This window comes from Lampetra fluviatilis, chromosome 1 (genome assembly GCF_964198595.1).
Source record: "Lampetra fluviatilis chromosome 1, kcLamFluv1.1, whole genome shotgun sequence".
In the NCBI taxonomy this organism is placed as follows: domain Eukaryota; kingdom Metazoa; phylum Chordata; class Hyperoartia; order Petromyzontiformes; family Petromyzontidae; genus Lampetra; species Lampetra fluviatilis.
In genome coordinates this window covers 23,406,136-23,429,628 of record NC_136275.1, presented here as the reverse complement: position 1 = coordinate 23,429,628, position 23,493 = coordinate 23,406,136, and the positions used below count along the sequence as shown (strand labels likewise).

Sequence of the window (23,493 nt, the reverse complement as noted above, 5' to 3'; positions counted from 1 at the left end):
AAAGTACCTTGAGCGTGTGAGCACTGTTGTGAATGGTTGTTCGCGGTCTTGCATTTTAGGGTTCACCACGTCTGGTGGTGCTCACAAAGAAGAATCTGTTTCTGACAGACAAGTCGGGGCAGGTGAAGTCGGAAATTGCTTTGAAAGAGGTCACGGGTCTCTCTCTCAGCAGTCTAACCGATGGCCTGCTGGCTCTGCACTTAAAACAGGTATGCATGCATGTCTGTACTTGTGTATGTACATGTGCGCCGAGGTCGACTCAGCCTCAGGGAGACAAAGGCGTGGTGTTGGCCACCCACCCCCACGTGTGCTGTGCCGGCCTTCATAGGTGCTCGCTAACAGCACTTGCCCCAACAGTTTGTTAAGGCTATACGGGGGATCTTTGTCTTCGTTTGATGTACATGTGCAGCTAGCTGGGCACAAGCGCTGTGGTTACATCAACGTCAATTACTGGCATATGTTGCCTGTTGTTGTTAATAGAGGTTAACTTTATGTTTTTATATTTTATTACATTGCATTTTTTATAGTATATATGTATGTTGATATTCTTTCGCACCCTACGTTGCCAACCGTGCTAATCTGAGGTGTGTATGCATAATAACAGTCACTGGTGATGCCAGTTCTCCATATGAGTTCATGTGTGCAGATATCAGTGGGAAGAACGCAATTTAAAACTCAAGGTTGTACACAGTATATATGTCAATTCACCTCTTTTGACCAACTCGCGGCTAAAATAAAACACTGCTAAGGTATGTTTGTGTATTTGTGCGTATGTATGTAATTGTGGAGAGCGGTAGAGTAGCAGTTAGCACACTGTGCTGTGAACGCAGCAACCTGAGTTCAATTACTGCTCAACATCAGTAACGATTATCAGAACCCCTCCTGGGCTTCCTCTAGGTCGACTCAACCTCAAATGAGTACTTGGTGTGATGTGTGAACATCGCCACTAGGGAGAAAAAGGCAGCCGGGCATGTGCTGGCCACCCACCCCCTCGTGTGCTGTGACAAACTTCATAGGTGCTCGCTAACTGTACTTTCCCCTACAGTCTGTTAATACGATACGGGCATCTTTATCAATGTATGTAACGTTAAAGACCATCGCAATGCCTCCTTCCACAGGGCACCACGGCAGCGGGCAAGGGCGACTTTGTACTGAGCAGTGAGCATGCAATAGAGCTCATCACCAAGATTCATCGTGCGGTCATGGCGAGCAACAAAGAGAAAGTGGAGATAAAAATCTCCAACGAGTGAGTTACTCCACTACGGCCGCTCAGCAGCCCACAGTTCCCTGGGTAACTTGGCCAACTGCGTGACATACGTTGTAGCTTATTAGTTTGTGGTCATGCATGTGTACCATCGCTGTCGTACCTCTGTTGTTCACAGGTTTCCAGTGCGTTTTAAGGAAACCCAAGTCAACGTAAGGATTTCCCCGTCGGGCCAGAGCAACGGAGCTAAGCTGGTGTGCAAGCGGAAGGGCACGGGACTGGAGGTCGCCATCTAGAAATTCAGCTGCCACATCATCTACTCTTCACACCCGACTGTCGCCCCTCATTTTTCCCCATTCCCATTGCATCAAAGCTGGCAGATTTAAGTCAATGCTAACAGAGAGGGCCATAACGAGATCTTATTTTTTTAAGCAAATGCATTAAGCAGGGATAGATTGTCAAGGTGCCACATGAAGAAATGTCTACTGAGATGGTTTTTTTTGGAGTTAGTATTGAAGGCCGAATTACTATGGTAAATGGTAAAACAGCAAAGGCCCTGTCTTTTGCACATACACAGGGGTGCCTTTTAAAGTTTCTGCCACGGTTTACATAGAAATGAACGGCAAGGGAGCATTGAAGTGAAAATTTAAATGGTAGTGCCCTCCACAACTGTCCTGTCGAGACATTTGTAAATGATGGATAAAGAATGACATGTAATCATATAAAATGTCTATTTTTGAATCGTTTTCTAAACGTTGATAAGCAAATGTTATGAAAAGTAGACGCATTTACATAGCTATTGCAAACTCAAATGTCTTTTCAGAACAAACTGCTATTGACATTTTAAAAATGAGGGCTGTTTCTAAAAAATGCCAAATTTAAGTCATGTAAAGGTTCATGTGTTTTTTATTGGATGTAATTCCGATTTTATGTAGATGGAAATTAATTTTCATTGCCTATTTTAAATTGAAAACATACTTTGAAAAACATATTGAATAAAATGTATGATGACTCTTATTGAAGATAGTAATGTACTTGATAGAAACTTGCTGCCAGTTTCACATTGTTCACTTGTTACTGATGAAGATTTACTCAATGATTAGTACCATAAGTCGTATTACTGGTACCATAATTGGTATTACTGATGTAATAATTAAAATGTTGAACTATTATGGATACGTTCAGAATGTTTCGTTGGATAAATACATTACGGTTAATATTTCTTTATTAACCTAACAAATTCAAAATTAAAGTTATTTTACGAATACAGTACAGCCGTTGGTCACGTGATGTTCTTTTGCTCACAGTGTTGGGGAACTTTTAACATTTATAACATGGTATCAGCTTAACACCTGAAGATAGCTACATATCTGCTGTGGTGGATGCCAGCACATTGAGTTAGTGATGATAGTTGGGATGAACACGTTTTAGAACGAGATTTCTGGTGATGCAGTACGAAGAAACACATGTGGTGTTTGGAAGAAACATTTTTTACATCCGTGTATTTTTTTGGGGTTATGCAATACCAAATAGAAACTGAACAACAACATTTTTTGGATGAAGTTGACAATGCACCACCCTATAAAATTAGCAGTGGTGTCTTAAGACATGCAGAGAATTTCCCTGCTAATACAATGACGCAGCTTTTGCCCCCCTTGTAATACCTCTTTGAGTCCTTGATGGAAGTGTAAGATTGTTATGAAGTCGATACAATTTGTGTGTTTACTCTCAAACGCACCGGTGTGCAGAAGTAGTGACTAATTGGCACGTTGTGTTTACGTGACAATCCTTACTAATTGGCCGTGTCGGGTGGTGGTGGGTTTCATGACACATTCATATTTACACGATATAACCCACAAAACCCTTTTATGGATATGGGTTGCAAAAGCCTACGTGTTAAGTTGACCCTTGACTGGCATTTAAACCCACAGTGTTTAGTGATGTTGACCAAAGTGCAATGCAGTTAAAACAATAATATTTGGTATGTTACCTGAGCATTACATATTAAGTATATCAACATTCTGGAACAATATTGAAAAGGCCAAAACACATAACGTTGTCTCTTTTCTGTTATTGGTGATGCGTATATATTCTCTAAAGTGTACATAATTCTACTCTGAACTCCACCATGGCGTTGATCGTTTTGTTTTTCTCAAAAAAATATATAAATGTTCTCGCATGATTTGAAATGTAACATTTGTTATACACTATATAGACTAAACATTTAACTATTGTTCACCATTTCACCAGTTGGCATACTATCACATTTCCTATCAAGCTAGATATTTAATCACAATGCATAGTTAAAATTTCACTTTGTTTATTACATTGCAAATACCTTTAGTTTACATTCGCATTACTTACTAAGAAGAAATGTGTTTTTGATTTAACAAAATTAGTAATTACTATGGAAGCTAACTTAATATGCTCACAACAATCAATTGCTTAATTTTTCAGATTTTAGTTCCAAGAGATAAAAACGCATTTAGCTTCCATAATAAAGCATTTAGCTTTATTATACAGTTGTAACATTACAGAATGCTATGCAATTATGAGCCATTGTACACAACACGTGAAAATGTGCCAAACACTTTTGACAAAACATAAATTTTTCCTACAATTTGGCTGTGAAGATAATGTGGATTTAACATTCTATTTTTTTAAAAACTTAACAGAATGTTTTATGTTCAAATATATAATGCATGCTCGGTGCTTTCATGGTTTGTCATTTGTTATTTTCATATGCTTATTTTATTTGGATACCCCTACTGATGTTAACTGTCCGGTCAAATGAATCACAGTTCTAAAATGGTTTTATTCATTTCAAGGTCTAATTTTTTCATTTAAATAGTTACACTCTTGTCACGGCCCCATTGTAATGGTCAATAGAAACAACAAGGTAAGGATCACAACACTATCTCACAGGCAAATGTTCGATAAAGTAGAAACAATATTACAAATACTACCACATTAATGATGGCGGTCTATGGCTAAGATTGCAGCGCATGGTCATGGTAGTCGTGCCCGACACTGCCTGGCCATCTTTACTGCATCGAAGTGATAAATGTGGCATCAGATGCCCATTGTGGACTGAGTTATCTATTGTGATACCAGTCGAGATGTACATAGTTTCCAGGGCATATGAGACATTGGAGCTGAATTGCATTGCACAATATTATTAGTGCAGCAAACACAAATGGGCAGTCTTTAGCTTCCCAAAATAATTAAACATACCATATACCGTTTTGAATCCAGTGCTGTATTAAAATATATTATTAAGTCTGTCCCTTGATAATACGCCTGCTTAAGATGTGTGATTTGATCAATGCCAAGTGGTATCTAATTTTATACACCATAAGCGCATACTATTTCTCACTTTACAGTGCCCTGCGATGTGTCCCATAGTCATTTCTGCTGAGTAAACTTGCTGATTGTTCACTATGCTGTAATAAATGCTGGTGATGTACTGTGCTTATACTGCCAGGTTTTAGCAACACACGCTGGCACACTGGTTTTGACTGCACTGCAGGGACGTATCGTGAATGCTGCAGTAACTGCAATGGGTCTGGTTCTTACTCTGAAGGCCCTGGAAACCTCATACAAGGAAGGGCATTGTCCGCAAATGTTCTTATGGCGAAGCACATTGCATAGATATTTCAGTGAACGAAATTGCTGACAACCCACACACTGCATCGTATTCTTCGTACAACAAATTAATTTGTGGGATCAAAGGTTTTTTTAATTATAATTCGAATTTAATGAATAGCGTTTATTATTGCACTTTTGTGAAATTGTCTTCTCTTGGGATTGCTAATAGTGCAGGCCACGAGCCACCCTACTGAGCTCACCATGCAGCACGAACAAGGCTGGGCCGCGGGGTTGCAGTGCATCGTGCATTGAGCGTCAGCATTTATCTCTTGTATGGTACTCAATTCTTAACCAATTTTAAAGTCAATGTCAAGAGATTAGACGTAATCTAATGCCCAAATATCTAAAATATTTAGATACATTGGGTCTCGTATATTTTGTTGTTGTTACTTTGTCCATTGACCTTAATATTGGTTGTAAATGAGCATCCCTAATACTGTATTCTATGTTTTATGTTAGTTCAAATTGTAACACTTTTAAGGAAATGTTATGTATGATTAAATGACAACACATCAAGGTAATTTTTTTCCAGTAGTTTAACATGTTTCCGCATGTCATGTTGATCTACTTTGGTGAAAATGAGATCCCCATGAATCGTGATGTTAAATTCTTCAATTAATAGTTGCGTAAATGTTGTTTTCTTTATACAATGTGTGAATTGTTGTAATACTGTGTAATTTGAAAATACAGCTAGTATATGACAGTATTGCCTGGACCTTTTTACACCTGGAGTATGGTTTGACTGTGAAAACGTGAACGGGCATGCGTTGTATGTTTTTGGCGGCAATGGGCTTATCAAATTATCATTAGCAAGGTTGGCAATGTACGGTGTAAAATAAGTGCCACATACATACGTAGTAATTTCCTGCGCGACACTTAAAAATGCATTATTCCAAACAGCTATATAATTTGATTGTTTTTGGCAGTGACTGCTGTTAAATATCTGTATTTCAGATAAGTTTGAACTATGGACGATAACACCAAGTGCTGTGTTTTGTAATTGGACTTAAATGTTCTTGCTGTGGTTTTCACACCTGATGATGATTGCTTGTGTTGCAATCGAAACGTCGTGAGAATTTTATTGTTTTATTTTTATTATTTTATTGTTTTTTTCCCTTCTACGTGACTTTACCGAAAGAACCAAGAATGTCGTGTTTGATTCTTAACAATATTTTGTTACTTTACTTTTATAGCCCACTTTCATAATTTTTAAAAACTATTTAGAAATATTACTTCTGAAACGGTAACTGCATTTATGAGGTCTCCTTGCCAAACTCCACTTGTAAAAATGCGTATGATTTTGGCCATAGTGGTGGTGTAGTGGGCAGACCTTAAGTGCCACATTGTGATGATATGTGTTGATATAGAAATCCACATCTCTTCGTGAAAGCAGCAAGTCAATGCTTGTGACAATTTTACTAATTTTTCAATAGTGGTATTTAATACATTTCTCAGTTGAGGGGGATTAATTGTGAATAGGTTGGAGCAGTAGAGTAGTGGTTAGCGTGCTGTGCTGTGAACCCAGCGAAACGAGCTTGTTTCTGGCAATGGCTAACATTCATAGCGAGAGGTATCTGAACCGGTCCTGGGCCCCCCTTCACCAAACTGCACTGACCAGTATGGTGAAATATGGTCGGGTACAGCTTGGGAAGGCCCTTAGCAATAGATTAACAAAGGTCTGTACATTATTACGTACATATTGTGCACCGTTTAATTTGGGTGCAATTATACAGTTCTATAAGACCTACTAGTACAGAAGGTTTCCTTGTTTTATAAGGAATGGAAATCTGAGTCCTTTTGTTAACTATTTCATGATAGTGTGCAGCTTTTGGATGATGGTGATGAAATGAAGATGGATGAGTGGTACATGGCAGTGATTGATGATATTTGAAGGTTCTATTTTAGTAGATCTCGTAGTAGTTGTGGGGGAAAATGAATGAATGGTTTTGTGTTACTGCTTCGTAATTTATTTTCAAATAAAAATAGCAAATAAACATAACAAATTTCGATTTAAAGCTTTCGTGACTGCAAGGATTCATATTATTGGTTCTTTTGGTAAAGTCACGTAGAAGGGAAATGATAAAAATAAAACAATACAATTCTCACGACGTTTCGGCCACAACGCAAGCAGCCGTCCTCGGGTGAAGAACAGAGCTGTCGGAAAGACAGCGTCCTCATGTTGTCTTTCCGACAGCCCTGTTCTTCACCTGAGGACGGCTGCTTGCGTTGTGGCCGGAACGTCGTGAGAATTTTATTATGTTTATTTATTATTATTTTATTATTTCCCTTCTACGTGACTTTACCGAAAGAACCAAGAATGTGAACATTTAAAAGTTTCATGACGAGAGCTGTGCCTTCGCATAGTTTTGTTTCATATCTAACCTGTTTAACAGTATAAACATGCATCGACATGTTTGTGATGCAATAATATTATAGTCACGAATAGCGTTGTGGCTGTTGGCACTGGACCATTTGGCTCACTGCTGTCAGGGCGCGTGCAAAGCATCCAACAGCTGTCAGTGTCAGGTCTCCACTATAACGCAAGCGATTGAGCAGGCAGGTTGAAGGTCATGTGCACTGTAGTATGACTACTATGAATGGCTCCATCATACAAGCTTGCATGTGTTATTAGTTGTCACGACGAGGCTATGCCAGGACAGGCACACTGTCATGCATATGATAGTTTTTGGAAGCTGGATTTTTGTTAATCGAAACAAGCTTCTGTTCACGACATTGATCAATAGACATAATTAATATAATACCTGAGAATAGGTTTTCCCCTTTTTTTGGCAACAAAACAGGTGTTAAGATGTTAAAACACCAAACTGAAACCTTTTACAAGGAATCATGTCTGCATTAACCACAATATTTGTGGCCAGAATGCAAACAAAAACATACTCTGATAGTATATGCATTGTCCTTGAAACTGATTGGTCCACACCAGAGATAGCTTTTTTCGAGCCTAGTCTCAAACGGTGTTAGACCAGAGGACGCCTTTTGGCGTCTTTTTGGCGTCTTCTGGTTCTACTTCACCGTTTGAGACTAGGCTCAAAAGAAATCTGTCTGATGTGGACCAATCAGTTTCAAAGACAATGCACATATTTTATCAGAGTATGTTTTTTGTTTGCATTCTGACCACAAGTATTGTGGTTAATGCAGACATGATTCCTTGTTAAAGCTTTCAGTTTGGTGTTTTAACATCTTAACACCTGCTTTGTTGCCAAAAAAAGAGGAAACCCAATTATCATATTTTGGTACTGGCAAAGGAGGTCCCATGATATACTATAATACCTATTTATTAAACCTTTATTTTATAACTGGCCAGGTGGCTCAGTGGTAAAGTTAAAAGATTGCAATTGGAAGGTTATGAGTAAAAACTTTGATTAGGGGTTGCCTTAGCCCACCATCCCTTCAGGGTTGATAAAATAAGTACCACTTTGCATGGATATCAACAGTGATTGTCCTCTGAAAAGATTCGCCCTCCCCCTCCCGTCATATAAACGTCGAATTTCCATCACCGGCTCAGGGATGTTAGCGGGAGATGAGCACCGCCTTAAAATGCTCATATTCTTAGGTTTTTTCGGTAAAGTCACGTAGGTAAAACATTAAAATTAATAAAAGTAAAATAAAATAAAAATCACGACGTTTTGGAGGCAACACAAGCTTCCGTCTTCAGGTGGAACCGTCACAGCCACGACAGCTGTATCAAGTAAATGAGACGGAAGCTTGTGTTGCCTCCGAAACGTCGTGATTTTTATTTTACTTTTATTAATTTTAATGTTTTACCTACGTGACTTTACCGAAAAAACCTAAGAATATGAATCCTTGCAGTCACGAAAGCTTCAAATCTAGAATTAAAATGCTCATTTGAGCTGGAATTCACGTTGAATTTTATCATCCAAATACCTCGTCTAAATGTTTTTTTTTGAGTTTGTAAAATAAAATAGTGTAATTTACTGTGTAGACTATAACACCAAAGTCGCTGAAAATACCGTGTATTATTAAGAAGTAAACATTTGTACCAATGCGTCTAACAGCGCGAATGTTCCAATAGTGGCTCTTACAAGACAAACACAGCTGAGTGTATCCCGCCACCTGGTGGAATTCTGTGAGCGATACTGACAGGGAACTCAATCCTTAGGGCACAGCGTGGCCAATGAACACATTCCTGCGGAGGGAGCTGGGAGGAATGTTGGGTTGCTCGGTCAATTTCCATGGTCAACGGCGGCGTGGTGTATTCCTTAAATATGGCCGACTGTGAGGGCGGGCACAAGCCGGCGTGAGTAGGTAAAACGTTGAGTTTTATAAGGGCACCACGGGGTGACCAGCCCATCCCTACCCAGCTACACCCTCCCCACCCAGTGCCACCCAGCCCCACCCTCCCCACCCAGCCCTTCCCCACCCTCCCCACCCAGCCCCTCCCCACCCTCCTCACCCAGCCCCTCCCCACCCTCCCCTCCCCACCCAGCCCCACCCTCCCCACCCAGCCCCTCCCTCCCCACCCAGCCCCCCCCCTGCACGACGGACGGACACAATAATCCCCTGTGGGCTGGTGTAACCAGGAGGTTCCTACCAGTAAAACCAAACTATGGACCATTGGAAGTAAACAACTGGAGTTTTGCGCTCCTTCAATGGAGGAGGAACAGCAAAACCACAGCGACTCTCCCTATCGACGTGGCCAGCAGATATTCAGGAGCATCTAACGCCTAGCTCCTGAATATATTGCTGCCATACGGAATAATATAGTACTACTGTACAGGGTAGTCCAGATATCTTGTGACCCCCAAATTAATTAACCCCGAACATTTCATCCTTTGCATATTAATGTGTTTTAAATAAACCTTACTTGAAAAAGATTACGTTTTAGAGAATTATATGGGGGGGGGGGGGGGTCGCAAGACATCTGGACCACCATGTACAGCAAAAAAATGAATGCGTTAAACTGTTGTGAAAATTAATCACATTCATTGATGATATTTTCTTAAATATAATAGCATGCGTGCTAGACAATTCAAAACTTGTCCAACTTATAACCCTTACCAGTAAAGCGATATCTCATGCGCTGTTAAAGTGGCGCCTCGTTTTGGTAATTTGTCGGAATACTGGTACGGTGTTCATGACTCCACTTTACCTATTATCATCATCATCCTCTTAACTATGCTAAAGTGGTGCAAGTCACGGTTGTAGTATTAGCTATTGTCGGTACAGGCGCAGCCCTGCAAGTGCAGCGCTCTACGCAACTTGGTAAGATGTGCGAGCAGCGACACTTTACCCCATCTACACTTGACCTGCCGATCGACTAAGGGGCCGTCCATAAATGACGTCACGCACCTATGGGGGGTGGGGTGGGGTCAGACATTTGTGACGATGTGTGACGAAGGGGGTATTGAGAAATGTGACGTCACATCAAAATGCGCAGCTTTAAATAAATATAGACACGTTCTACTTAATTAAATATACTTTTTAATAAATGTTTTCTCCTACAACATCAGAGTGCAGCGCCACATTAAATACCCACTACAATGACAATAGTTGAAAGCGATTCGAAGCATGTTTTTTTTTCGGGGTGGGGGGGGCAGAGCTTTGTGACGTCATATTTGAGGGGGGGGGGGTGTCTGACTTTTTCTGACGTCGTGTGACTAGGTGGGGGGGGGTCAAACATCGTCCAAAATCGTGTGACGTCATTTATTGACGGCCCCTAAACTGCTGCTCTCTGTTGGGCGGAATAAGATGCGGGAAGATTTAAGATGCTTGCACCGTCGTCTCAACTGCCACGCCGGGAGATCGAACTGGCGCGAAGACATTGCACTGTGGCAGTGACTCATGCAGCCAGCTATGGCTGCCGGGGTTGGTGGTACATGTTGTTTATGTAGTTTATTGTGAAAATTCGGTCACAGTTCCTATGATCACTGTTACGTTGCTTTTATGGCTTTATTTTGGTGATTTCGGAAATGTTTTTGGTTTGGCCATGTTTGATTGTTGTAGTACGGAGTTAGACTGATGGCCTTAATTTAAGTTGTCTTGTGGTTGTTGTTGACTTGCATCCCACTGGGATTTTTGCACACAGCGTTGGTGTATGGTGCTTTTTTCTGTAATTTTTGCAGTTTTTTTCTTGGATTTTCTGTTTGCACATAGTCACATAGTCATACTCTTAGGTTTTTTTCGGTAAAGTCACGCAGGTAAAAAATAAAAATAATAGAAATAATATTTTATTTCTATAATTCTTTTATTTATTAATAAAAATAATAGAAATAATATTTTATTTCTATTTTTTTTACCTACGTGACTTTACCGAAAAAAACCTAAGAGTATGAATCCTTGCAGTCACGAAAGCTTCAAATCTAGGGTCACATAGTCACTTTAAGATGTTTTCTTGTTCATGTTTTAGTTTTTTGTTTGTTGCGGTTGCACCCGATTCATGAGCCGAATGGCTCACAGGGCTATACCTAATACATTAACTTGAACTTGAACTTCTTGTTTTGTTTAATTTGCAAACGTCGTTAATAATTACGACGACCTCCCTCACCGCTCTCCATTCATTCAAATCTGACGTCGCTGCGGTCAGCACGCCGGGGTCGAATCGATTCCCGACGGTTACGTCCCGGCGAACGCACGAGCTTCGATTCCGCTTGAAAAATAACAGTAAGGAAGAGTCGAACCTCTGAATCGAATCGATTAGTCGGCTATATAAGACCCGAGGATAATCGCGAGCCCAGTGCCGGGTGCTGTCGCTGAGGGTAAGGCGACCGTGGTGGTTCGAGTCGTAATACACTTTATAGCGAGAATTATTTAATAACAACAATAACAACGACGCGTCTCTCATCATAACTACATCCGAGTCGCATAGCCGTGCTCATGCCGTGTTTTGCTATTACGCTTTCGCGTTGCGTTTGCAGTTGCGTAATGCTTTGGAGCGCTTCGGTTATTGCGCCATCTCGTGTGTGTTGTGTGTGTGTGTCTCTCGAAGAATACAATTCATTTGCAGCGTATAAATTGTTTGAGTAGGAAGCTGGAGTGCGAGGAGGAACACCACCCGTGCCAGAGGAGAACGCAACCAACGTGATCAACCTAGTTGCTGTACTACTCTTAGGTTTTTTCGGTAAAGTCACGTAGGGAACAAATTTGATAATAAAAATAATAGAAATACTAATAGAAATAAAATAATAAATCACGACGTTTCGGAGGCAACACAAGCTTCCTTCATCAGGTGTTAAAAGGCACAACAAAATAACTAGTGAAATAACTGTAGTCGTGATTTATTATTTTATTTCTAGAATTATTTATATTTTTATTATATATTTATTTTTACCTACGTGACTTTACAGAAAAAACCTAAGAGTATGAATCCTTGCAGTTGTAATAAACGACTGGACCACGATGTCTGGCTCAGTGTCCTTTATTCGGTTCGTGCTGTACACCCACACGGCTGTCTTTACTCTGTAGCTTCTCCACGGTGCTGACTCCAATGTCGGCCCGATCCACAACAGCAGCCCCGCTGCTGTTTCTCTCACACAGCCCCCCTTGGCTGTACTCGCTGCAACTCCTCTCTCTCTCCGCAGCTCTGACAGCCTCGTGCTGTCTCCCTCTCTCCCTCCGCAGCTCTGACAGCCTCGTGCTGTCTCTCTCTCTCTCTCTCCGCAGCTCCTCCTGGCAGCCACACCGCTGCCTCTAACACGCAGCCCTTCTGGCTGTCTCCTCTGCAGCTGCACACCACTCCGCAGCTTCCTCTTCTCTTCGGGGTTGGCTCCCGATGGCCGTCGGTGCCCCCCCCTCTTCTCACTCGCCCGCGTGGCCTCACTCTTTTCCGCTCACACCCCGACTGACTTCCCCTTCCGGTTTACCCGCTTAAGGACCCGAACCTTCCACCCACGTCACATGACTCCACCCCCCGTGACGTCACATCCGGAAGGTCGCTTACGCCCGCATTACACCACCCTCCCCCGTAGAAAAATCCCAGCCGACCTCGGCTGACCAATAGCAAATCGTAATGCGGCGAACCGAGCTTCCCCCCCTAAAGGACACTAAGCATACAATGTAACAGCAAGAACAACAACAACAACGCAATTAACATCAACGAACGTACAAAAAGCATGCAATAAATACAACTGTAAGAAAAAAAATAACAAGACAGCAACAATCAACGAAACGTAAGCGATTTGGAACGTGTGCGGGTCGCCGGCCCGTCCCGGACGGTCGGCGGCCCACTCGCAGAACGGGAACGCGATGAAAGTCGAGGAATGACAGGGGGTAATCCCCCTGTCGCAGCTGGAAGTCCACCGACGTCCCGTGTCCCTAAAGAGTTAGTCTTGGGCTTGTCCTGTGACCGTGCCCGCAGCTGGGTCGGAAGGGCTGCAGGGCTCGAAGGTCCCGCAGACCTGGCAGGCGTCCTCCGAGCAGGGCCCCTCGTCCCCCGCAATGTCACGGCCGGCCTGTCTGGAACAGGTACGACAGGCGCTCTAGCAAGATCAATGGACGCAGGCAGGGGAGAGTCAGCAGCAACAGACCCCGGCAAGGCAACATTGGGGGATGACGCATCATGTAAGGGAGCAACATATGGTTTCAAGCGCGACGTATGCACAACCCAGCGACGAGACCCAATCTGGACGCGTGCTGACTGTGGGTTGGGAACCGCAATGAGGCGTACGGGACCATGCCAGGGTTTGTGCAATTTCGGCGAGGTCCCCGGACGTACCTGTGGACAATGAAGCCAGGCTAGGTCCCCAACCTTCCAAGGGCACTCCCCCTCAGACCGTCGCGCATATCGCTCGTTCCGGGCCTGGGCTTTGGCCGTAGCCACGCGGGCATTCTCCCGCGCCTCCGTGACTCGGCGAACCGTGTCCTGAATGTATTCAGGAAGTGGTTTACGAGGTCCCTTCACCCCAGTTCCCAATTGCACATCCACCGGCGGCACGTTTTCCCGACCATACATAAGGTAAAACGGCGAATATCCTGTAGCCGCATGAGGCGTCATCCTGTACGCCGAAAGCACCCCGGGGATGTGCAGATCCCAATCTGATTGTTGTTCACTCACGGTATGGCAAAGCATGGCAGACAATGTCCTGTTCAGCCGTTCAACCATACCATCCGTCTGCGGATGGTATGGGGATGTCCGTACTTTCTTAGTCCCAAGGCCCGCGCACACTTCCGCCAATAATTTAGAAGAGAAATTCCTGCCCTGGTCCGTGAGGAGTCTCTCAGGCGCCCCCTTATCCATAATATACCCAAACAAAAAGGCGTCGGTAATGGCCGCGGCCGACTGATCGGGCAACGGCCAGGCCATCGGCCAACGGGAGAGGTACTCAACCCCTACCAGCAAATATTTATTACCCCTCGCCGATGGTGGAAAAGGTCCCAATATGTCCAGTGCCACCAATTCATTGACTCGAGACACCTGAATCGACTGGAGAGGCGGCACGTAAGGATGTTTCGGCGGCTTACGTCGTGCACACGCAGGGCACGCGCGCACGTGCCCTACGACATCTGTCGCCATGCCGTGCCAAAAATAATGACGTTGCAACGTCAACAAGGTCTTCTGCACCCCTAAATGTAAGAGAGTGTCACAATGGAGGGTTCTAATCAACTCGAATCGCAAGGACGTTGGTACCACCAGGCGCCAACGTTCCTGGAACCCCTCCCGCCACATAAGCAGACCATCTCGGAGAGCGGTTTGCGGCCCCATAGCCGTACTCGGACTCCCATTGTCCCTAGCAGACCGCTTCCGCAAGGACACCAATGACTCATCCATCATCTGTTCCCGGATCCAGACAGACCGCGGCAGATTCAAAACCCCGTCAGCCGGTCCCGGTTCCATCGGAGTGTCCGACTTCTCGACGGCCAACGTAAGCGGCTGAGGGGGGTTTGGAATCGGCGAACACCTATGCGTCCCCGACTCACATTTACAAGGGGCGCGCCGCGGTAATCTGGAAAGTGCGTCAGCGTTCGCATGGCGCACTCCCTTCCGATGTTGAATTTGGAAGGAAAATTCCTGTAGCGTGTCCAACCAACGTGCCAACTGTCCGGATGGCTGGTCAATTTTAAGGGCATATTGCAAGGCCGCATGATCCGTACGCACAATAAAAGAACGACCGTAGAGGTATGGTCGAAATTGCCGTAGGAAAAAAACAACCGCCAATAGTTCTCTGCGAGTGACACAGTAGCGGGTTTCCGCAGGAGACAAGACTCGGCTACCATACGCCACGACACGCTCTACACCCCCTTTAGACTGTGATAACACCGCCCCAATACCTGTGTCACTCGCGTCCGTATCAAGAATGAATGGGTGATCGAAATCGGGATAATCCAATGTTGGGGCCGTGGCCAATAGATCACGCAGACTCCGAAAGGCCGCCTCCTCCGGCTGTCCCCAAACAAACTTCCGTCCTTTACCCGTAAGGAGATGCAAGGGCCTCGCAATCGTCGCAAAACCCGGCACAAATCTTCGGTAATACGAGGCAAATCCCAAAAACCGCCGAACATCCCCCACGGTGGCCGGAGTCGGCCAATCCCGGACGCACGCCGTCTTTTCCGGATCCGTGGACACTCCCTCAGCACTCACAATGTGCCCCAAATAGCGGACGGACCGTTGCAGTAGGTGACATTTCTTTGGTTTGAATTTCAATTTGGCAGAACGCATCCTCGTGAACACTGTCTCCAGCCGCGTCAAATGTTCATCAAATGTGCGGCTGAAGACAATAATATCGTCCAAATATATAAGACACGTCTCCCACTGCAACCCCGTCAAAACGAGCTCCATCAATCTTTGAAATGCTCCGCAGCTCTGACAGCCTCGTGCTGTCTCCCTCTCTCCCTCCGCAGCTCTGACAGCCTCGTGCTGTCTCTCTCTCTCCGCAGCTCCTCCTGGCAGCCACACCGCTGCCTCTAACACGCAGCCCTTCTGGCTGTCTCCTCTGCAGCTGCACACCACTCCGCAGCTTCCTCTTCTCTTCGGGGTTGGCTCCCGATGGCCGTCGGTGCCCCCCCCTCTTCTCACTCGCCCGCGTGGCCTCACTCTTTTCCGCTCACACCCCGACTGACTTCCCCTTCCGGTTTACCCGCTTAAGGACCCGAACCTTCCACCCACGTCACATGACTCCACCCCCCGTGACGTCACATCCGGAAGGTCGCTTACGCCCGCATTACACAGTCATGAAAGCTTCAAATCTAGAATTAGTTGCTGTACTGCTATATTCTTGCAAAGAGCAGCTCGGAGACCCTTTGAGGGACCAGGTGGCTCGCATATTTGATGGCTGCAGTCCCAACGTGAGCCACCAACCCCCCACCTCCGAGTCTCAGGAATCAGAATCGGTATTTTATACTGGAGGAGGAATCCGATGAGCTATAAAGCGCTTTTTTTCACACATGTCCAGTGGGGGCTGGTCAGAAAGTTACAACAGCAAACACTACAACACATGATAGAAGGAGTGCAAAGTATAGGAAAAGTAAGGAAATCACTTTGTGTATCTATTTTTTTAATTTTACCACGTAAAGCCCTCTTCGCTATGATTTTATTACATGCTTTTATTTAACTCACTCTGTTTGTTGTATCCTCAAACAATTATTTTACCTACATTTTTACCCACTTCCCAATGTGCTATCGACTGCAAACTTGGTATAGGTATGTCATACTGATGACAATACGATATTCTATTATTGAAAATTAAAAATACATATTTTTAAACAATCTTTTTTACGGCTCTAATTATCCACACTCAACTGACATTGGCTGTAAATCACCACGGTCTCTTACGTTATGGCAAGCTTTGGGGAGCCACTTCCTGGAGTCGTGGAGTTCTTCCATTGCTAGTACGGTACATTTCATTAAAGCGTGTTAAAAAAAAAAGTTTTTTTTATATTACTTATTTCAGAAGCGACCAGGCCATGAGTTGTCTCCAATAACGCCCCCGCAGTTGGGCTCCTTGCTCGCGGGCAAGGCTCAAAGGGAGGGCATAGACGGGCGGGGGGGTCCCCAGTAAAATATCCGAGCAGTTCCTCGTGTTGTCTATGTTACGTATGTTGTCGAAATTCTTTCGCACCGTACGTAGCCGACTGTCCTAATCAGAGGTGTGGGGCATCGCAAGTGCATCAACACACCCCTGATATCAGTGGTCGTCCTCAGGAGAGCCTTGACCACAATCCGAACGTGGAATTTATACAATTTGTTCAGGGCTGTTAATTTAAATGATTGTCCACGATCACTTACACAAATGGACACTTTGTTAATACCGCTGTCACGAATAATGACGGTGGCAGCCAAGGATCTGCATACGTAAATCTGTACATGTTCACTGACACCTTTCATCACCATTTTGCAGGCACGATGGTTTGCGTTGTGGTGGTGGGTGTTGGCATGGCTGGCAGGGTGCGAATCCATGACCTTGGCACCCCGGACCGGTCAGGCGAGACACAAGATCTTCACATTGTTGGATTTGTCTCACGGTAATGCATAACGTTGCATTTGCTATTAAATGTATTGTGCCCACTATCACAATTCAGTCATCAATAACCGTTGGTCCTGATTGTGCTAAAATGTCAATAAGTTGATAACAAGCATTTAAATGAGTGCGCTGTATCATTGAATGGTTCCCTTGTAGTAAGGTAAGGTTGTATATCCTCAGAGTTGTTTCCCAGCACAGGTGTGCAGTTCTATGGATGGTAAATAATTTAAGTGCAATGCATGCATATATTAAATATGTATGAAACATTATATATTGTTGTGATATTTGAAAAGCAAGCGTTTAATACTGGTGCCAATGTTTTACATTTCCCACCATATGACACTTTAAATAAATGTATGATATATTTTATTGGTCGCTTGCAATGCTTATATTTTAGTCGTATGACAATTTGCATGCTTTTGTGCTTGCTAAGGCAAGAGCTTGGAGAGATCAACGGAGTACGGCAGATCTCGCTGGAGGATGCCCTGTCCAGCCCAGAGGTTCAGGCAGTCATCATCTGCACGGAGAATCAGAGGCATGAGGAACTTGTGCGCAGAAGCCTGAGTGCCGGCAAGCACGTGTGTGTGGAGTATCCCCTTGCACTATCTGCCAGCACTGCCCAGGAGCTATTTAAGCTCGCCGACACTGTGGGTGAGTACCGCTCTTTAGGTTTAGTTGTCCTTCCCCTGCACCTCCGATTCGCACGTTTGACTATGTACGATGCAAAAGAAGTTCAACATACATACATTGCAGGTGGAATTGCACTGGCTTTTTGCCAAGCCAATCCAGAACCAAACGTTTAAACTCTGGCCTCACGTGACAAATTAACATTGCTTGGGGCCAAGTAAGGCTAGGACTGTGGTTAATCGAATTGTTCACTGTTTGACATCAGTGGCATAGCACAGTTTCTGCAGTGGAAAAACAAGCTGGTGCCTTCTGGGCTCGGTGGTAGAGTGGAAAATTGTATTTGGTTAAAGTGTAGTATACCTTTTACACTTGATCCAGGGTTGTGGTGACCATAATAACAAGAAGTGAAATGAGGCAGGGTGCCTCATCGCTTTTTTCGTGTTTAACATCGCATGACATCCCTCCTGTGAGTCAGTAGCTACGCGAGTGTGTGCTGGTGTCGCTGTTAAAATAACTAGTAAGTAATCGTATTTATGAAGAAATAAGAATAGGTTTTACCCCTTTTTGGCAATTAAACAGGTGTTAAGATGTTCAACCACCAAATAGAAACCTTTTGCAAGGAAACACATTTACTCTATCCTAATTGTGAGTGCTTTTTTTGTAACAGCAAGCATGTACTGCAGTGCATGACACAAGCTATTGAATGAATGATTGTACATTGTCAGTATTTTATCATCCACCAATATTTTTGGTTGAACTTTTAGTCAAAGTGTGAGGTGCATAGTTTTATTTCAGTATTTCTTAACATCACGAGCAAAAGCACAAAGTTGAGTGCTGCAAACAGGATTCACACCCATTGCTCAAGAGATAAAATGCCACACTGGACAGATATTAATCTAGGTTATTTCTAAATTTGAAAATTAGCACTGTTGCAAGTGTCATTTTAAATGTGGCACCATTGAATCCCTTGTTATAAAAAAAAATGTTCATGGTGTTCTATCAAGTTTTTTAAATATTGATTGCCATGTGGTTCATATAGCAGGGTGTGGTGGTGCATGTCACCTTCCATCCAGCACCGTGGAGTCCAGGGTTAGTGGACCACGGAGGTTGGTGAAATGCCTAAACCAACTGGCTGTTAAATGGTTAGGATATATAGCAAATGGATTGTGAATCTATGCGAATGTTTGAGTGTATGTGTAGGTTTTCTCTGGGTAATAGAATAATAACCACAAAACAATTATTAATGTGGATTTAACCCAACATCGCAATGCAGGACATTCGTGAAAATAAGTCAAATGAGGCCATTCTGGTTAAAAAAGTGCCATTACAGGACAATTATTCACAAAAAAAACTAGCTTATTTGTGTGAGCTTTCTTAACATGAAACATACATTTATTGGAACGTGTATATTACTCCTGCGTAGACCTCAAACATGTCATTTAAGGCTTATGTAATTAATAAAGCACATTCTTGCATGGTAGCATTGACAATGAGTGTTGAATGGTCCATGTTATCCCTTTCCATCGCACAGGCAAGGTGCTGCACGTAGAGCACATTGAGCTGCTCACCTCCCAGTACAAGATGCTCAAGCAACAGGTGGCAGGACGGGAGCCACAAGAGGGACATCTGGACTTCACCGGTAACACACTGCTGCTGCATTAGTCTCGAAGCTGAACTTGTGATCGTGACAGGCAGTTCATGACAGTATGGAGTGGAGTTGAGGCTTGGCCTTAGGAAATTAGTTTACTTTGGCATATTTTGAGAGGTAACAGAAGTAACTATGCATCAATCCATCCAATAAAATGTTTTCTTCCTATCAAGATACATGCATCAAATTGCATGACAATTATTTTGGACTTATAATTTGTATGTAATGAGTTCACTTGATGACCCCCTTTAACAATACCAAAATCATTAAATATATGTTTGAATCGTAATCCTGAATCGTAACAATTCCTTGCATCATGAGGAGTGGGGCTGCTTACAGGCTTGGTGCTTAACTTCTCAGGTATACAAGGATTATCTCTCGTGGCTGTACTTTTGAGGATGATTATTAATATTACAAATTGGTTAAAAATGCATTGGTCTCTCTGAATCCACGTCGGGCAGTGAGTGTTGTTTCTCTGGTGGTGTCTGCTTGACTAAAAGGCAAGCCATTGTGCGAGAAGAAGAGTGGCTTCTTGGCATTCAGTGGGGTGACCCGGGTCACCTGGTTCGTTGACCTGTTTGGGGAGCTCTCTGTGGAAAAGGCGATGTTAGAGACATGTCCCGAGCAGCAAAACACGAAGCTCACTGCCCACCTTCTCACTGCTAACAACAAGTAAGGAAACATAGCCTTCATCTTTATTCGAAGTCACATGAAGCCAGTTTTTTAGTCACAAGATACTGCTATTCCTGTTGTATTTTATGCTACATAAATAGATATAACTATTGGTGTTTATAGAGAATGCTTTATTCTTCACAGATAGGTTGGGTATTATGTGAAAGATTTATGCTGTATCGGTTTAATGAATTGTATGCGGTGAATGTTAAAAGGGTATCTAGTCCTCAAAGAGCATTCAATTTATATAAAAGAAATAGTACTTTTCCTAAATTGAATTATTAGACCTTGACTTTGGCACACAATGGCATGCACTTACAAAAAACTATTTATTTAATGTATTCGACAGTTGGTGAAATTTGGTTTGTGATTCATAGCATGATTGACCTTCAGGTAGAATTTTACTTCACTGGTAATTGTGTAAATCATCTGGGAAGCCTCAGAAACAGCGTTAACTAAGAGGGGCATAGTTACCGTTCAAGCCTTCTCCATTGCCGATTGTAATATACTCGGGACAGGACCTTGACCCCACCACCGAGGCCCTTCCTTCTAGACCCAATTGACCAGTAATTAACCCATGCTGGCAGTATTGTGGGCTCGAATGAGTTTAATGGAGAAGTTGATAAAAGTGAGCCACACGGTGTAGATTCGAGTCTGACGTTTTTGCCTGATGGTAGGCGGCTGACATGGGTGGAAGAGCGTGGCGAGGGGCTGATGCGCTCCAAGCAGATGCGGATCAGCTTCACTGACGGCAGCTGCATGGAATCGCTGCCGCAAGGGCCGGGCGGGTCCGAGTTCCTCTTCATGCAGGACTTGAGCCTCTTTGCACGAAAGCTGCGTGCAGGAGCCCCCTTCCCGGACAGCGAGCACGCAGAGCGCCGTCGCATCCTGCACTGTTTGCAGCTTGCCACTGACATCCAGCGCCACTGCATGCAGCTAGCATAACATGTCGCTCATGGGCTTTAACAAATATATCTAATTCGCACAGATCATTGTCCGTGGCTCTTTGGTCATTTCGCACCACTGTTGCTGTTGAATATTTGGGTGGTCATAAATTTTTTTTAATATTAACATTTATCTAATTATTACATTGAATAGTAATTTAAATATGAATCTATGGGTTAAGTGGAGATGAATTAAAGGTGTTAAGGGGCTAGTGCCCTCAATATGAAATGTATTGCTTTTTAATACATTTATAAATGAATTCATTTGAATATTGTTATAATTGCTTTTAATTATTATTGATCAATTTAAACCGTTAATTGGGTAATTATATGCTGAAGCATGACGCGATCATTGAGTATTATTAACGGTCAATTATTACACACGTAATAAAGGACAATTATGCATATGATAAGGATCAATTGTGATGCATATGTGACACCTGCTGGCCTGGAAGGGGAATCACGGGCACGGTTAAGTAACAACTAATCAGAGAAGGAGGTGTATCTGGGGCAAAGGTGGGTTTAGCCGAGATACTCCGAGAACTTGCTCGAAGGTTCCACGAGAGGGCGTGGCCAGAGGCGGGACTTAGCCACGCCTGGGGGGATATAAGGGGGAGCGGGCCCGGGACTCGTGTGTCGGGTCTTGGGTCCTGGCTGCGTCGCTGCTCGCCGACATCTCTCTCCGTCGTCTGGCCACGTGGAAGATCTGCGTGGTTTCCATCGCCGTCATCGTCACGCCGCCAGCCAACGGTGTAGCCGAGTGAGGGTGATGGGACCACGCCGAGTGATCGGCTGTGTATAGCCAGTAAAGACGTTAATATCTAGTGTTGTACATCGTGTGAGGAAGAATAAATGTTGGCCTGTGTTGTGCCCAGTGCGAGTAATAAAGTAGGGCCCTCTGCACAATGCGTCGCGGAAGTCGCTCATTACACATATGATCAGGAGCAATTATCGATTAGCATAACTAAGTTCCGACATTCATTCAAGCTCAATTCGTAAATTTAGTAACTCCATAGATTCTCAAAATAAATCACAAATAGCTCTTTTTTGGCTTGAGATATATAGCCTCCCCTAGCCCGTTAGTGGAGGACTAGGAGGTAGGTCAGACATAGCTAGCAAGTGTATCCCCAGCTAGCCGGGTGAGGGGGCCGATACCCCCTCTAATGTTGTATGTCCGTGGTTGTGCCAACCGACGCGGAATAAATACGTGTGTCTCCAACCCCGGCGTCCAAGAGTCGTCAACGATATTACACTATGTCTTCACATCTCGTACAATGTCAAGTTGACTTTGCAACACTGATGGTAAAAAATTAACCTGTAAAAACAAAGTTTTTCACTATAAATCCTTTATATGCGTGGCGGCTAGAGTCCTCTCGTCCTCTGGCTTGAGATGGCTGCCACCTATGGGTCAGATGATTGCCTGCCACCATTAAGCAATTGGTAATTAAATATAATTTATTTTTTCTAAAAAGTGTACAATTTTGAAAACAAATTTTCACGAAAAAAAATTGTCACGCACAACGAGTCTGTGTGCAAAATGTCAGCTCGATTGGATCACGGGAAGTGGGTTAAAAAACGACCCAAAGATTTGCACGGTCGTAAGCGCGCAAGCAAGCAAGCAAGTGAACTTAATATAAAGGATTTAAAAAGGAAGGGTTATAACTGAGTGATGTCCACTCACGGACAAAACTATTACAGTTCATAAGATGTACAATATTTAATTCACCTTTGAAACTGAAGGGTACTCATTTACTAAGGAAAATAGCTTAAGCCACAACGAGCATTTGCCAACAATCACCACAGTACAACATAGTAAATTCTTTAATTTGGCAATGGCATGTTACTTTCTGAATTAATCCTGACTGCATGAGAAAAGACTGTATAAGGTGAACAATTTTCCTCTTGAAAACTTGTATCACGATAATATTTTGGTTGATAACGAGTTCCACCCGGAGTTTTGCCTGGGCGAGAGACCCAAAATATATGGTTGGTTACAAGTACTATTTGGAGTTCCACCTGCAGGCACATCCCATTGGCTCACCCCCAAGTCACCTCTGGCTTTGGCTTCTCAGACTTCCCCTTCGTCCATACCAAGATACGTGTGAACACAGATCGTCACTGCTCTGTGATGTATTCACTCATAACGGTCAGCTCCAGGTTGTCTGGCCTGTCCCACGATTGTGTGTGTGTATGTTGCTCTTCAGCAAATGTGGTTTGGTGTTGAAAATAGATCCCTCATGTTATGCCTTTGTTCTGTACTCTTATATGAACCTGGTAACCTGAGTTTGATTCCCACTCATGATCAATACAGTGGCG

General features: G+C 43.6%; 2 protein-coding genes across 6 annotated transcripts in view; both read left to right on the top strand.

The window, feature by feature from the left end:
* Positions 1 to 2,300, top strand: part of LOC144934146 (unconventional myosin-Ib-like) — a 116,500-nt gene extending 114,200 nt beyond the window's left edge. For all 5 annotated transcript variants that reach the window (XM_078859668.1, XM_078859658.1, XM_078859647.1 and 2 more), the window contains 3 exons: positions 60 to 209; positions 1,119 to 1,246; positions 1,383 to 2,300. In XM_078859668.1, the coding sequence (XP_078715794.1) occupies positions 60 to 209; positions 1,119 to 1,246; positions 1,383 to 1,500 (396 nt within the window). In that variant the 3' untranslated portion in view covers positions 1,501 to 2,300. The remainder of the gene's footprint in view (positions 1 to 59; positions 210 to 1,118; positions 1,247 to 1,382) is intronic.
* A 9,251-nt stretch (positions 2,301 to 11,551) lies between these two features.
* On the top strand, positions 11,552 to 22,193 carry BLVRA (biliverdin reductase A). Its single transcript, XM_078865416.1, has 6 exons — positions 11,552 to 11,589; positions 17,164 to 17,287; positions 17,720 to 17,937; positions 19,445 to 19,552; positions 20,062 to 20,233; positions 20,911 to 22,193. The coding sequence occupies exons 2-6, from the start codon at positions 17,169 to 17,171 to the stop codon at positions 21,176 to 21,178; spliced, it is 885 nt and encodes a 294-aa protein (XP_078721542.1). The 5' UTR covers positions 11,552 to 11,589; positions 17,164 to 17,168; the 3' UTR covers positions 21,179 to 22,193.
* Positions 22,194 to 23,493: the final 1,300 nt, after the last annotated feature.

Coding starts and splice junctions, on each gene's coding strand:
- BLVRA (XM_078865416.1), top strand. CDS start 17,169: ATGGTTTGCGTTGTGGTGGTGGGTGTTGGCATGGCTGGCAGGGTGCGA. Junction 17,288..17,719: donor ATTGTTGGATTTGTCTCACG/GTAATGCATAAC, acceptor GTGCTTGCTAAG/GCAAGAGCTTGGAGAGATCA. Junction 17,938..19,444: donor TAAGCTCGCCGACACTGTGG/GTGAGTACCGCT, acceptor TCCATCGCACAG/GCAAGGTGCTGCACGTAGAG.